The 15,090-nt window shown below is 48.8% G+C and overlaps 2 protein-coding genes across 5 annotated transcripts in view; one reads left to right on the top strand and one right to left on the bottom strand.

The window, feature by feature from the left end:
* FAM219A (family with sequence similarity 219 member A) overlaps positions 1–6,610 on the bottom strand; it is a gene marked incomplete at both ends in the record, with an annotated part of 51,477 nt that extends 44,867 nt beyond the window's left edge. For all 4 annotated transcript variants that reach the window (XM_079707048.1, XM_079707049.1, XM_079707050.1 and 1 more), the window contains one exon: positions 6,551–6,610. In XM_079707048.1, the coding sequence (XP_079563174.1) occupies positions 6,551–6,610 (60 nt within the window). The remainder of the gene's footprint in view (positions 1–6,550) is intronic.
* Positions 6,611–7,361: 751 nt separating this feature from the next.
* The window catches only part of DNAI1 (dynein axonemal intermediate chain 1), a gene marked incomplete at both ends in the record, with an annotated part of 63,310 nt that continues 55,581 nt past the window's right edge, over positions 7,362–15,090 (top strand). Inside the window, one exon of the mRNA XM_079707047.1 lies at positions 7,362–7,391. Coding sequence (XP_079563173.1) covers positions 7,362–7,391 — 30 coding nt within the window. The remainder of the gene's footprint in view (positions 7,392–15,090) is intronic.

Raw genomic sequence — 15,090 nt, 5'->3', positions numbered from 1 at the left:
GAAACACAACCATCTGATCCTCAGTTTGACATCTCTGAACAACAACAACAAATTCAAGTACATATTTGCTTGAACTGGCTCCTAAGAATGTAAAATCTAGAGGGATCTCCTACTAGCCCCCATCTACCCGTTCTCCAGCCCAGACCCTCTGGGCCTTCTTCCTAGACAACCTCCCCACTCCCTAGAGCCCAGGAGTTCACTCGGCTGCCCCACAGCGAGGCTGATGGGTCATGTGCCAATTTCTGAACTCCAGAGCGGAGCCAGATCCACAGCTGGCTCCAGCTCTGCCCCCCCTTCCTGCCTTCCTTTCTCCACCCAGATGGCCAGATTCCCACCAGAGTCTCCTAAGGAAACAATGACTTGCGAGCCTGCTGAGCCACGCCTCTTGTTTCCTTCAACCAGCACCTCTGGGTAGCTGCTCTGAGCCTGATTCTCCGCTTCCTGCCTCCTCTGGGGTTCCCTGCACCAGTTCTCCCAGGGTCTGCTGGAAAGCATGAAGCGGCTAAGCCAGGAAGCTGAGTCTCCCATGACCCCTTTCCAGACACAAGGCCCCATCTGCCCTCACAAGGAGGGTGAAGGGTCACTGAAGCCCATCAGGTTCAAGTGAGAAAGGCTCTGTTTTCCATCTCTGTTCACTCTGAGCTATAGTCAGTCAAGGGCAGCAGGCAGTTGGGGGTTGGAAATGACTCAGCTTGACTCCCAGCAGACATGGAGTCAGGTAGCCTCCTGGTACCATGTGCCTCCCTGCAGAGGCTACACTTGGGGCGTCTGAGAAGCCAGGTCACCCCTGAGCAATCTCAACCCAGAAGTCTGCTCCCTTGGCACACCTTGCCTGGAAGATAGCACCCTGGGTGCTGTTTCTACACCAAGTGCAGCTTTCCAGGCTGGTCTCAGAGAAGGGAGGTACATGTCCTTTTCCATTCTGACTCTTGCAAGTGAAGCAGTAACTCATATACCCATTCTAGAAGAAATCAGTGAAAGGGCCCAGCTCAACCAATCAGCCAGAAAACCATAGGTTTGACCAGAATGATGGTAAAAGCAAGGCCAGAAACTGCAACAGAAACACTCTCTCAGCCAACAAAGGATTTTATTTTTCCTTTATCAAAGTGCTGCAGGGCGGTGGGGGGGCGGGACAACTTACCATGGCTCCTCACTGCCACCAATTCACTTGCATTCATCAAAGCAGGTTACAGAGGAAAAGTATTCACTGGCAGATGAGCACACTTAGCATCCTTTTGAGGCTGTGGGGCTAGTGTCACTCTGCTATTTGGTTTTTCAATAACCCCAAGGTTGCGGCTTCAGAAGCAGAGCAAAGGAAAACAGCAGCCTTCTCCCATATAAGCAGTCCCTGAAGCCAAGAGGTATACAGACCCCCTCACATTTCCTGGGGTGGTGATGGTACCTCTTGCCATCCAGATATACACGCCAGAAACCTGGGAGTCATTCTGGACTCCCTACCTCTCCACCCCACCTCCAAACAGGTACCACATCCTGCCTATTCCACTTTGTTAGTCTCTGTACCTATGTCCCCTCTCTCTTTCTGCTTTAGTGTAGGCCTTTGTCATCTCTTGCCTAGATTATTATTATACCCACCTTCATATTAGTTTTCCAACCTCCAATCTCACCTTTTTCAATCTCTCAACCACTCCTGGAATGACAGTCCTAAACTCAAATTTGATCATGTTATTTCCTTAACTATAACGCTTTATTCATTCAAATGCACCCTTTCGATTCTGCCTCTATGCCCTTTGCCTGGAACTCTTGTCCTCACCTCCTCTTATTGGTCTGCCAAGTTTCTAGTCCTCTTCTAAGAGCCAGTTCAGCAATGTCTCCTGTGTGAAGCCTTCCCTGACTACTTGATGAAAGGCCTTACTGTTTTCCTTTGGCACTGCTGGGCCTGGTTCTTACTTCTTACAGTGTCCATCACCCTGTCTTGACTGTGTATATCCATCCCTGGAGCAAGAGGCTGTGGTATCGAGCTCAGCACAACAGTTAGCAGAAAGTAGGTTCTTAGTGTTTGTTGACTGAGGAGATGAGCAATAAGGGAGGAGCTGGAGGCCTGAGCAAACCTGATCCTCACTTTGCGATATAGGAAGAGAGAGAAGGGTGTGCCTCTTCCTAGAACCTGAGAAATGCTACTGGGTCATGAGTTACATGGACCATTAGGAGAATCCACCCTTAAACTGAAGAGTCATTTTACTACAAGGAGATGACTTAAGGCTCCCAGACCACAGAATAGATGTAGGTCAATTTTCCATAGTGGCTTCTTGCTAGCTTTACAATGTTCCCTCTGCCACTTTCAGGAGCCGCTATGACCCGCTCACTAAATTAATGTCCTGACCATCCCCATCCCTGAGTGCAAGGAGTCAGGAGGAGTCTGAAATTCCTTTCCAAGCTCACGTGGTCAAAGGGTCAGAACCTCAGCTTTCCTCATCTCCCAAGCAAGGTGTCCTAGGAATGCCCTACAGTGATCACCACTCTTTCCTAACATGTATCTAAAACCTTCCTGTAGCCATTTGAGCCCATCTTTCTCCTAGCCACCCCCTGGAGAGAACTCACTTATCTTTATCTGTAAAGTACCTGGAACTGAGCATATGCTCGTGAACTATACAACTGAGTTAACAGATAACCTGGGTTTCAGTGAGGCCAGACTAGTATTTCTCTCAAGAGCACAGAGACCCTGTCTGGTGCCATATGCACTTCTTCCCCCCCCCACCCTCCACCAAATCTCTTCCTCTCCATTACAGCCAAAGAGAAGACATAGACTGTGAGGCTGTACCAACCAGCCCAGCAGACAGACAGTAGGGCCAGAGAGCCTATCCCTGCTGCTCATACAAACAATAGCCCAAATTCAACACAATTGCTCAACAGAGAGCCTTGGACAGCTGGGAGCTTCCCTAGATCAGTAAGGTGTGTGGCTTGGCCATAGAACTGACATACAAGGTGCGCCTATCCCTGTCTTTGCGAAAATCTGTGCTCAGAAACACTCAGGATTGTGGGAGATAGACACAGGAGGAGTGGAACCCAGGGACTAGGTCTCCCAGAGGAGCTCTCATTCCTTTCATAAGGAGACAGAAAGAGACCTTGGGGAGCTCTCAGGGATAGGCCCAGGCCTGGTTCAGCTGCTGCGATGCAGCCAGGCCAATTAAATAATTGGTGTGATGAGGAAAGTAGGGAGGCAACTCCCCTCAGGCAAACTCCCACCCCAGACAGGAGGCTCCGTGCAGCTGTGGCAACAGCAGCAGCAACAACAGAGCAGGGATCTCTTCCTCTTCCTCCCACTAGCTGAGAGCTAATGCTTAAATTAGCATCTTGGAAACACCCAGATCTGCTGGCTGCGCCTTCTCTCCTAGCTCCTGCCACTCCCCCTAGGCCTCCTTTTCAAGTGCAAGTTTCTCTTTCAAGTAAATTTTTAAAAAGATGTTTTCCACCTAGAATTCATCTCTCCAAGTAAGGAATGGCCTCTGGATTCTTCCAACCACTATGGATGGGAGAGCGTTATTTGATGATCAAGCCCATGTGACAGGCCACTATCGGTACAGCTTGGTCCAGAAAGGGGCAATGATACCGACACAAGCATTGCCTTGTTTCCCTTAGGGCTCAAGGAGACAGCCCCGCCTCTGCCCTCAGAGGGACTCACACTGAAGGGGTGAGCAAGAACAATAACTTCTGCTGAACTGAGAGCTCCAGGAGGCAGGGCTATGTCTGTGTCTATGTTGCTAACCACTGTGTCCCCAATACCTAGTACAGTACCTGGAACAGAGCTGGTGCTCAATAAATATTTGGTGAATGAATTTGCTGAATCGATTATATCAAGTCACTATGATATTCTTTGGAAGAGTGAGGCGCTATTGTTTAAACTTTGTTTTTTGTTTTTGTTTCTTTTTGTGCGGTACGCGGGCCTCTCACTGTTGTGGCCTCTCCTGTTGCGGAGCACAGGCTCCGGATGCACAGGCTCAGCGGCTATGGCTCATGGGCCCAGCCGCTCCACGGCATGTGGGATCTTCCCAGACCGGGGCACGAACCCGTGTGCCCTGCATCGGCAGGTGGACTCTCAACCACTGCACCACCAGGGAAGCCCTATTGTTTAAACTTTAAAGAAATAGTTTGTCTTCATTTCATAACTGGGAAACTGAGTCCAGAGAAGAGAGATTTCCTAGAGGTCTTAATAAATAATGGCAAAAAACGAAATAGGTCACAGCTGAGTCTGAGACCCTGGTTTTTAAGGTCTACCCAAACACCCCTAAAGGGCCACTTTGCCCTTCTCTTCTGCAGTATGCCAACTTGATTCCTTATGCCCCAAAATCTCCACACAAGATTCTGCTGGTCTCAACAATACAAAGAGCATTTAAGGAGTTCTGGTGATCCTCTAGAGTTTGACCTGGGAACAGTGGTGGAGAGGCAGAGATCTGCAGGGCAATGGCTATGACCCCCAAATGGTGGATGACTGTATTGCCACTTCCATAAGGCTCTCATTCAACCTCAACAAAGTATCCTCTTGCAGAGAATGGCTCTTTTAGCCTTCAAGAAAAGGGTGTGAAGGTGGTCACAGCTTTTCTGATAAGTGCCTCCTAGCTGTAAGCACTTCTACTTCAGAGCCACACAGATCAGAAGCAGCCCAGCAGTCTTCTGAGGACACTACTCGCTCAAACCATCATTGAAAACTTCAGGCAAAAACAGAGGCATCAGGGACAACTGAGAGAACCTGGTGACCCCTTCCTTCTCCCCTCTCCATGGACAGCTATTGCCTCCCTCCTTAGGAACCCCAGATGCAAGGCAACAACCAACTCATTGCTTTCTTCTCATTCACTTGGAACTTCTCCTTCATCTGCCCTCCCTTTTGATTCTTGATTAGATACATACAACTGGAAGGGCAATCTAGTTTGACAAGCCAGATCGGCTGGAAAGATAATTCAGAAAGCAGCGTTCTCTTAGCCCAGCCCAGAGTTCTTCAAGTTCATGGGACAGACTTCTCAACCAGGATTTTCTGGCCCTCAAATAACCCAATGATGGCATCAGGCTAGGAAAAAAGTCCAGCAGCATCTCTCTCCCCAGTTTAATATTACACTTCTGTAGAGCTTCTCTGTTTGGGCTTCTAGAACTAAGTAGACACAAAAGGGGAAAAAAGACACTTATCTCTGGCTAGGTGGCCTCTAATGATTCTCTCTACCATCCCCCAAAAGGTGTGGCTTAGAGTTGGTCATGGGTCCCTGCCAAGGTCTGTCTTGGCTGCTGTAATGGATAGATTACTTGCTCAGAAAGCCACAAGGCACATCTGTCAGCCAGGGGCGGGGGTCCCAAGGGCAGAACCTGTCCCTCACCTCCGCCTAACACAGAGGGAAGAGGGTTAGGGAGCCCCAGAGCTTCAAGACCTGGAGAGCTCTGCTCAGCTCTAGCTGAGCTCATAGAATAGGGCATCCACACCTTCAGGTTCCTGGCCTGCCTTGCCTCCTTCCAGCTCCCACCTGGGCTCCAAGGGGGAAAGGAGAAGGAAAAGCAAAGCGAACAGAGCCGGGCACTCCCTCCCTTCTCCCTTTCCTTCTCCCAGTTGGAAAGACGCCGCCGCTAGGCCTCGGCGTCTCTCGCCCGGCGGATGTACAAGCCAGTCAGGTAGACGCCCCGGGACGGTGGCCAATGGGTATGGTCTCCCCTAGGCCGGCCTCCGTGCATCGCCCTCCCCCTTCCATCCCCTCCGCGCCGGCAGCGATGACATCATTCTTCCCTGACTCCGGGACCGCGGACAGGCGGCAGGATCGGCGCCCAGCAAGGACTCCAAGCACATAGGCCTAGGATGCCGGGGGCTCTTCCGAACCGGTGGGCACAGGCGGCTCCAGTGCGGCCCCGCCCCCTCTCCTGCCGGTTCCCCAGCTCTCTCATGTGCGCTCCGGATTCTCCATCTCGCCACCGAGCTCTTTCCTTCCCGGCTCCAGCACCCCCAGCCTAGATTGACTGCACTCTCTTCCGGAGAAGAACGGAATTCCCGGGTCCTGCATGGATCCCCTGTCCCCACTCATCCTCTGCCCAGGCCCTGCGTTCCCATCCAAAGCCAGTGAACTGTAGAGGAGGCCCCTCCTCCTCTACAAACCTATTCCCATCCCTCAGACAGCCTGCTCCTGGCCCCCTCCCCCGCTTTGAGCATCACAGGCCTCTAGGTCTAAACGCCTCCCTACCTCTCATCCCAGTCCCCTGGGCCTGCCACCGTCGGTGCCCCAAGACAGTTCCCTTCCTTTCCCCGCTATGGGCCTCCCTCCACTAACGGTGTGCACCATTGTGCCCCCGCTCGGTTCCATCCGACGGCGCTCCCCGTAACTCCGTTGGCCTGCCTCCGCTGACAGTGCTCTCCGCCCTTACAGGCCCCTTTGCTGTCATCCCACGTATCCTCCCACGGTTTTCTAGTCCTGCAAGTCCCCCTCCCCCGGCGATGCGTTTTCACGGCTCTCTACTCCATCCGAGGCGCCCCCTCCGCACAGTCCCCAAGGCTTGACTCCCTCCCTCCCCCTCAGGCAGCGTCCCCTCCCGGCCCTGGCCTGCCCGCCGCCCGCCCCCTCACCAGCGGCTGCATCTCCGAGTGCGCGGTGGGCACCTGGAACCTGTCGATCTCCTCCATCATGGTGCCGGTGGGCTAGGCGGCCGGGGGTCGGGCGCGGCCAGAGACGCCGACGGGACCGCGCGGGGCGGCGGCCCCAGGAGCCGGGTCGGTGGTGCAGACTAGGCCGCCCCGGACCAGTCGGGCAGATGGAGGGTGGGCACGAGGCGGGAGGTTTGCAGGTGGGCTGAGGCCGGCGTGGCTCCGTCAGCTTGCCTAGCGCTACAGCGACCGTGGCCCTGCAGAGCCGCAGGTCTTGCCTCGCCTCCACCTCCGCCGCCGCCTCCTGTCAGCAGCTCAGCCACTGCCGTGACTCTGCAACTCCACTTCCGGGTCCGGGACACCGCCTGATCCTGCATTATTCATGAGGAGGCGGTGTCTGGGCTCACTAGCCCCTCCCACATGCGGGAGTTCCGAAAGGCGCGGCAGCCGGTCGTTTGGCCTTAGGGGGCGGGGCTTAGTGGAGCTGGTGGTTCCCCGAGCGCCCAGCCCCGCCTTCCCCTCGAGCAGGGAGGGGGCATCAGAGGCGCCTGCGCCTTGGCTGCATGTCAGTTGCTGGTTAACGGCGTCAGGGAGGAGCCGTTTCTATTCTGCGAGGGCGCTGGGACCCACAACGTCGGGTTGTCCCCAAAGAGCCCCTGAGACTGGGAATTGAAGTGAAAGAGAATCCGGATTTCCTGTGCATGATTGAGGGGACGGACAAACTTCTTGTCCTCAGGCGGGGGAGCGTTTTGTAGGCGCTCCAAGTGTTGAGGTGCTTCCTGCTTCTTCGAAGATGCCCCACAAACCACCGCCTCGTAGGCAGGTAACACACACCTCGACCTGCTCTATTCCGACGACCTCTGACCTTCGCTGCCAATGACCACTGATCATACCTCTGCTGCTGACCCTTCCCCTTCCTTTCCCTGTTGACTTCTGTTCCCCTGTGATTCCTGGCCTGTGTTCCTAGTGACCTCTGACCCTGTCCTGCTCTCTCCCACTAATCCTAGCCTCCTCTCCCACACTGCCCCCGACCCATTGTTTCCTACCACTCTTTCACCTGTCCTCCTCTCACCGTTCCATTCCCTCACTCCACAGACCCAGCCTGACGGGCCCATCCTCCTTAAACCCCCATCCCCACTCCTACCAATATGTTCCTCATCGTCCTCACAGTCTTGTTGCAAATAAATAATTTCTCCTGCCCTTTGCTGGTGCTCAGTGCTGGGCTAGGTGGAGACACTGGCCTTTGGGAACTCACAGGAGAGTACAGGAGAACTGTACCGGAGACGCAGAACAGATTGTGTGTGGGAGTATGGTTCAGATCTTCTGTGTTGTGAGACTTGTGAGGAGAGAGAGTTCAGGCAAAGAAGAAGAGGGCAGAGACCCCTTTCCCATCCCCTTTCACACACGCCTCACTCCAAACTGGCCCCTCCAAACTGTCCTCGTTGCCACCTGGACAGATGTCATCTCTTCTCACAGGAAACCCAAGAGTCACCCCTCTTAACCCACCCAGCTTCACCCTGGAAGGAGAGGTAAGGCCCAGCTTCTCGAGGAGCTCTCTGTGGTGAAGCCACTCAGTCCTTCAAGAATCAGTTTTTCCAAACCGTTTATGAATTATCATCTTGGGACTAATATGCAGTTTCTTGCTTTGTGAGGCAGGGCTTCTACTTACTTATTCTTAAATAAGCACTATCTCAGGCCTAGGTATTTTGAGGTTTGGAGACCAAATCTGTATGCATGCTGTTTGTGACTTTACATATTTGGGTCTGGCCTCCTCCGTATTACTAGCCTTGGCTCCTTTGCTTCTTTCACCTGGCCTTCCATAGCAGGTGCACCCATCATTCTTAGATCTCTGCAACCATGGCGAAGCTGCTATTCCCGTATGGCCTTGCCCTAGTTTTATGTCGGGGTTGAACTGTGTTTTGAAGCTCATGTACTGGGCTTGGGGCTACCGACTTTTAATTTACATGCAGTTTGTTTTAAATTCAGCATTACTGAGGTCTGGTTTACATACAATGAAATGGACCATTTTAGTTGTACATGTTGACAGGTTTTGACGAACCTATATACCACCACAATCAAGATGTAGGACGCTTCCTCTACCCCCAAAAGTTTCCTTGCACCTCGTTCTAGTCCATTCTCCCCAACCTCCCAACCCCAGGTAACCACTGATCTGCTTTCTGTCACTCCAGATTAGATTTTTCTAGCAGTTTGAACAAGCTTGGGAATCAGTTTCTCCAGCCCATTAGGGGAGACATTAGAGGCTAGGTAAACTGAGAACAGAGAGAGGTGACAGCAGACAGGAGACAGAAACCCAGGTCCACTGGCCTTGCACACATCAGCACTGCCCCTTGGAGGGAAGGGTTGTTTTAGAACGGGGTAAATATCGGTGTGTGTAGTGTGAGCACAAGCTGGGTTGTGCTGGGTTGTATTCATCACCCTCTTGTCTCATTGAGGCCCAGTCTGTGTCAGTGGTGAGCTGGGTGTGGGACTGCCTTGAGAGCCTTGAGAAGTACCTGTCGTCTGGGAACTCAATTGGGGAGACAGAACACAGGCATATAAAGATAAGGGAGGATAGGATCCCTGGGGCTGAGAGGGAGAGAGACATGCAGGTTGGAGCAGCATAAAAGCTTCAGGGAGTGGGCAGCTATGACTTGGATGCCCGCAGTAGAGAGGGAAGGTCAGGATTGGGTTTGTTAGGGGGCAGAGAAGCGTTTAAACTCCATTGTTTGTATCGCTGATCAAACCTTTTACTGGCTCCCTCTTGCTCTCAGAATAAAGTCCCAAAAGTCCAACTTGCTTAGTATGGCCTACAAGGCCTTGCCAGGTCTAGCCTTTGCTACCTACCCTACTTCATATCGCATCGTTGCTCTGTGACGATTCCACAGTCCCCGCACACCCTGAACTGCCCTCACTTCCTGGAAAGTGACATCCACACTGTCTTTCTCCTCTAGGCCTTTGAAATTGCTGTTTCCGCTGCCTGCCTGGTACAGTCTTTTCAGTCTGCTGCCACCTGCTCCATGCCACCCTGCCCCAAATCTCTCCATCTCCTGTTCATACATCACATCTCAGTTTGCCCATCATATTCTCCTATAAGAGATTAAGTCACCTTTTCAGAGGCAGGATAAGGTGGTATCCTCACTAGACTATAAACTCTGATGGCAAGGATGGTCTGTCTCATTCATTGTTGATTCCCCTGAACCTAGCACAATGCCTGGAATATATTAAATTCTGAAAATGAGTTGAATATGAATTCTGAATGCTTCCAATTGTTCTTTGGAAATTTTGATCTGAGTGAGTTTGAAGGATAGAAAGGGTTGAGCCTGGGATGAGAAGATTGGTGGGGAGTGATAACAAGGAAACGTCACTGTAGAAGCATACTTTTCTGGGTTTATGTTTATATCTGCTTTGGTAGCAGGGCTATGAATGGTTCACACTTGAACCACATGTACCCATGCCTTAAGATCTGGGTGTTGGAAATTAAGAGGACAAAAATTCTGATGATATAAATATTCTCATTTGACAATTATTTATTGAGCGTCTACTATATGCCAGGTACTGTGCTAGGTATTGGTGATATAGCAACAAAACAAACACAAATCCCTGCTCTCATGGAGCTTATCTTTTAGTTGGAGATAAATTGTCAATAAACAAATAAGTAAAATATATAGTTTATAAGGTGGTGATAGGTGTCAAAAAGAAAAATAAAGCAGGGAAATGGACTAGGAAGTTCAGGGAACCAGAAGATTATGATTTAAACATAGCGGTCAGGGGAGGCCTCATGGAGGTGACATTTGAGAAAGATCTGAAGGAAATGAAGGAATTAGCTATGTGATATCTGGGGGGGAGGAATTCCTGACAGAGGACATAGCAAGTATAAAGTTCCTGAGATGAGAGCTTGCTTACACATGTTCTGGATCAGCAAGGAAGGGAGGAGGAAAATGGCAGGAAATAAGGTTAGAGACATGTATCCCTCTACTCCAGAGGGTTAATCAAATAATCATGGCATATTAGATTGATCATGATGAAGCTCCAAGAATCATAATTTGTAATTAAAATTCATGAATGTCAGGCAGCATAAACCATGACCAGCTCAAAACATCACTGCTAATATCCCAATAAAAAAGTGTGCTTCTTGAAAATTTCAAGAATTCCAACTGGCTGCATGTGTATATGCAAGAGGAGATTTGCATCATTGCCAAACATTGCCTGGCAGGCAGACTTCTTAGTAGACGACTGAATTAGAGTCTTCTGTGAACTCCAGTTAAAGGCTAATTTTAGTTTATGACTAACAAGTTTTAGTACTCCTTTAAAACTCAGTTACCATTAAAAAAAAAATCAAAGTCTGGCATTTTGCTTCAGTTGCCTGTAGGAGCCAAAGAAAAGGCTTGCATTTTTGGATCATTTTGTGATCTCTTCAGAAGCCCTTCTGGGACAATACTTTTAGAAATATTGATCTTGATGAGGTGTGAGTAGGGTAGGGGTAAGTGGGCAGGAGTCAGTGCAAGGCCAGAAGAGAGTCTTAGATGATCCAGAGATTTTGAGTCTGATGACTGGTCCTGGGATCCACAGAAGAAAGGACAGGAGGAGGTGAGCAGAATCTAAGGGAAGTTGATGCTTTGTGCAAAGTAAGATCCCTGCTCTTGTGACCCTTCTCCTCCGTGTCATCCTCACTCCCTCACATTCTTCCTTCCTCATCCTCTTACCTTCTTTAAGCCCTAGATATGATCCTGTGCCCCTTTACTTCCTAAATCTCTCAAATCAGACCACTTTTTTCCTATTCACTGCCGCCCTGCTAGCCCTGCCTACCATCATCTCTCACCTGGAAGGCTGTAAAAGCCTTGTACCCAGTATTCCCCTCGCCCACTCGTGTCCCTTCCAATCCATTCTCTACACTGTACCCAGTGATTTCTTCAAGCTGTCAATCTGATTATGTCATCCCTCCCTCAGAACCCTTCAGTGACTTCCTACTGCTCTGCAGAGAGGGACCAAATTTTTAGATAACCCTTCAGGAGCCTGTATGGGCTGAGGCCTGCTTGGGTCTCTAAGCCTTAACTTGTTAACACTCTTCCAATTATTGCTGTACGTCTGTTCTATGTGTTGTCCCTTCTTTCTGGAACACTCTTCGTGCCCTCCCTCCCTCACACATGTACTCACTCTTAAGATTCCAGCCCCAGCGTCAGTGCTCACAACCGCCTTAATGCCCCCTGCCCTGTTACTGAAAAGAGAGTTAAGTTTCTCTATTCATAGTCTCATTGCCCTTGATCCTTTCTTCCACAGCATGCATCCCAGGGTGTAATTATTCCCTTGTTTGTGTAATTATTGGATGATTGTATGTCTCTCCCATTAGATTGTGAGCACCTTGAGAGCAGGGCCTGTGGATGTTTTTGCTCACATCTGTATTCTCAGCTCCTAACACAGCGGCCATCACGTTCAAAGCCCTCAGTGAACGATGGTTGAATGAATGATGGGATGTGGTTGAGGAAGTAGCATTGGGTGCAATGGAAGCATGTGGGAGGAGATCCTAACACTGATTCTGGGGGAATCAGGGAAGATTTCTAGGAGGAACAACATGATTTAAAGTTCGGACAAAAGTCCAACACGTAGGATAAGAAGGACTGACCCCAGAGAGGTTAGAAGACTACAAGGAAGAATAATGTCCTTCTGGGGAGGAGGGTGTTTATAGGGAGTTTCTAGTGTTTATAGGTTACATGGTCAGTCATATTGCATCTGCTAATGAAGGTAAGAACTAGATACAACCATTAAATTTAATAATTAGTAAGTCATTGCGGGACCTTGGAAAGAACAATTTTAGAGATAAAAGCCAGACTAAATTGAGCTAAGAAGGTAGTAAAGACCACGTAGACAAGGATTTTCTTTTTTTGAGATGAAATTAAGACTTGAATATGTTAAATGCTGAGGGGAGGCATTTGCCTGGCATAGATAGAGGGAAGTTGAAGATGAAGGAGATAAATGAAGACTAGAGCCAAGTGTCTGAGGAGGTGGGAGAGGATCAGCTGTGGACAAGAGGTGAAACACTTTGTAACAGAAAAGGAGAAAGGAGGAAGGGATGGATGCAGATGATGATAATTTAGAGGCTTAGTGACAGGAAGTTGAGAGAGTTTTCTCTGCTCTTCCCCTAGTAGTGTTACAGAATTCCTTCTGGAAGTGATAACTAGAAAACAGATTTTGCCAATGGCTGTTCCATTTTGTTATGACTACAGTCATGCTATTTTGAGAGTTATGGTCTGAGGTTTGTCATGCACAATTATCAGATTACAAAACAGCTGTGAGCATTTGAGGCCAGAACTTGGTCTCCTCCCCCGTTTACCATGGAGCCTAGCACATTGTTAGTACTCAGTATATGCCAGGTACTTGAATAATAATGGCAAAGGTGTCTTGTGCTTATCCCTGGGCTTTGCAACCTGCAAGCTGATGCTGAAGAGTAATTTTGGTTCTCTGGCTCCAGCTGTGAACAAGCCATATGAAATTGTTTTCTGCCAGTTAGGAATTGTTATGGAGTGTTCAATCTTCCCAGTCGCTGAGACAGAGTTGTATGGAAGAAACGTGCAAAGGACATGGCTGTTGATCAAACTTTAGTTTTGCTTCTTTGTATCTCACAACACTTTGTCCTATTCATAGAGTCGCTGTATTCTGGTTTGTATGGTGTGTTTATGTCTTCCATTTATCTCACTTCCTAGATGGGAGAACCTTGGAGTGGGACTAACTCAATCCTTATTCTTCTTTAGTTGTCATTCTAGCATCTGGTACCTAGTAGATGATTAACAAATGAATGAATTAGTTGATGAGTAAATAAGTGACTGAGGGAAACGTATGTACTGTAATACTCTGAACCCTAACTTTTCCTTCTGGACCTGCAGAAGAAGCAGCTCATGCCTCCTTTGTTCTAGCCAAAGCACCAAATTCTGTTAACATCCATACTCCTGATGTTAAGCTTATTTCCTATTTCTATTCTAACCTCACATCCATTTTCTCATTAACTTATTTTTTCCATGTGTCATACATTCAGCCTCAAAATCTTGCTTTGGAACAAATTGGAATATAAATGGATAAAACAAATCTGCTAATCCCTGGACAGACACTTGGTTCCAGGCCTCTGGCTCTTTGTTAATGATTTTGTTCCCTCTGTCTGGAATGCCTGAGCCCATCCTACCTCTCCTGCCTTTTATGAGCCTGGCAAACTAAGGCACATATGTTTTAGCTAAGCTCTGTAAGTTGCAAAGAATAGAGGCTCACTCAAGTTACCTCAAGTAAAAGGTGGAAAGGGTGAAGGGGAAGGTGTGTATCTGGGGGATTGTGGGTAGGTATTACAAATACCTAGAATTAGAATTGGAAAACTATTGGTTCTGAAACAGATATAGGTACTAATTACTTTCTCTATATCTCTTATGGCCTCTGTAATTTTCTTAGCAACTATATTTCATTCCCTATTTTCATTTCCCAAGCAGCCAACTTTTCTATGGTTTCAGCTTCCTCATAACTTAATGTGTTTTCAGCTCATCATGGCCACTCTGGCCTCTTCTATCTCACAAGGATCTCCATCAATGTCTCCATCCACCCACCAGTTCTCGCTGTAGTCCCAATTCAAACCCTTGGAGAAGAAATCTGATTGTCCCCAGCTTACCTGTTCATGCTAGGCTGTATCAGGGAGGGATAAGATCCTATGACTCTCCAAGCAGCCAAAGCTGTGAGCAGGGCAATTTCCCTTAGAAGGAGGTATTGTTTTTCCTTGGCTCCTCCCATGCAAGGTATAACCTCCTTTATTCCAAAAAACTTCTACATTGCTTCTGATAAATCTTTCTCATACATTGTGCAGAAAGGGCCTCAGATTTTTTCCAATCCATTGCCTCCATTCAGGGCAGATATTTACATTACAAAAGGTTCTGTCCTTTACAAAAGTTTTTTGTTTTTGTTTTTTAATAGCACATTTCTGCAATGAATTTTTAAATGTATCATACTTTATGTATAACTTTTAAAGACCTTGATATAGGAGACATAGTCTGGCCATGATGGAGCAGTTCATGCTGGACTTGCCATCCCACTATGAACAACTGTAATCCTGGACACAATATATGAGGCAACTGGTTTAGGCATTCCCCCATTCCTAAGGGAAGGAAAACACCCAACATGAGTCACATGTTTATCCTTGCTTTCTGCCTTGGGTCAATTTCTTAATCATGGCTCAGGGAGAGAGATCCAAATGAGAGCACAGTGATACCAGCGAGATAACCCAGTGTTGGAATTAGCAGGCAATGACTTTAAGGCAGTTGTTGTTGAAAATATATTTATGGACTAAAAGAAAATATTGACTTAAAGGATGGGGAGGGCTTCCCTGGTGGCACAGTGGTTAAGACTCTGCCTGCCAATGCAGGAGACATGGGTTTGAGCCCTGGTCTGGGAAGATCCTACGTGCCACGGAGCAACTAAGCCCGTGCGCCACAACTACTGTGCCTGTGCTCCAGAGCCCGTGAGCCACAACTACTAAGCCCGCGCGCCACCACTAC

This window comes from Hyperoodon ampullatus, assembly GCF_949752795.1.
Source record: "Hyperoodon ampullatus genome assembly, chromosome: 6".
NCBI lineage: Eukaryota > Metazoa > Chordata > Mammalia > Artiodactyla > Ziphiidae > Hyperoodon > Hyperoodon ampullatus.
The sequence above is the reverse complement of the archived record's forward strand: the minus strand, read 5'-3'. Positions and strand labels throughout refer to the sequence as shown.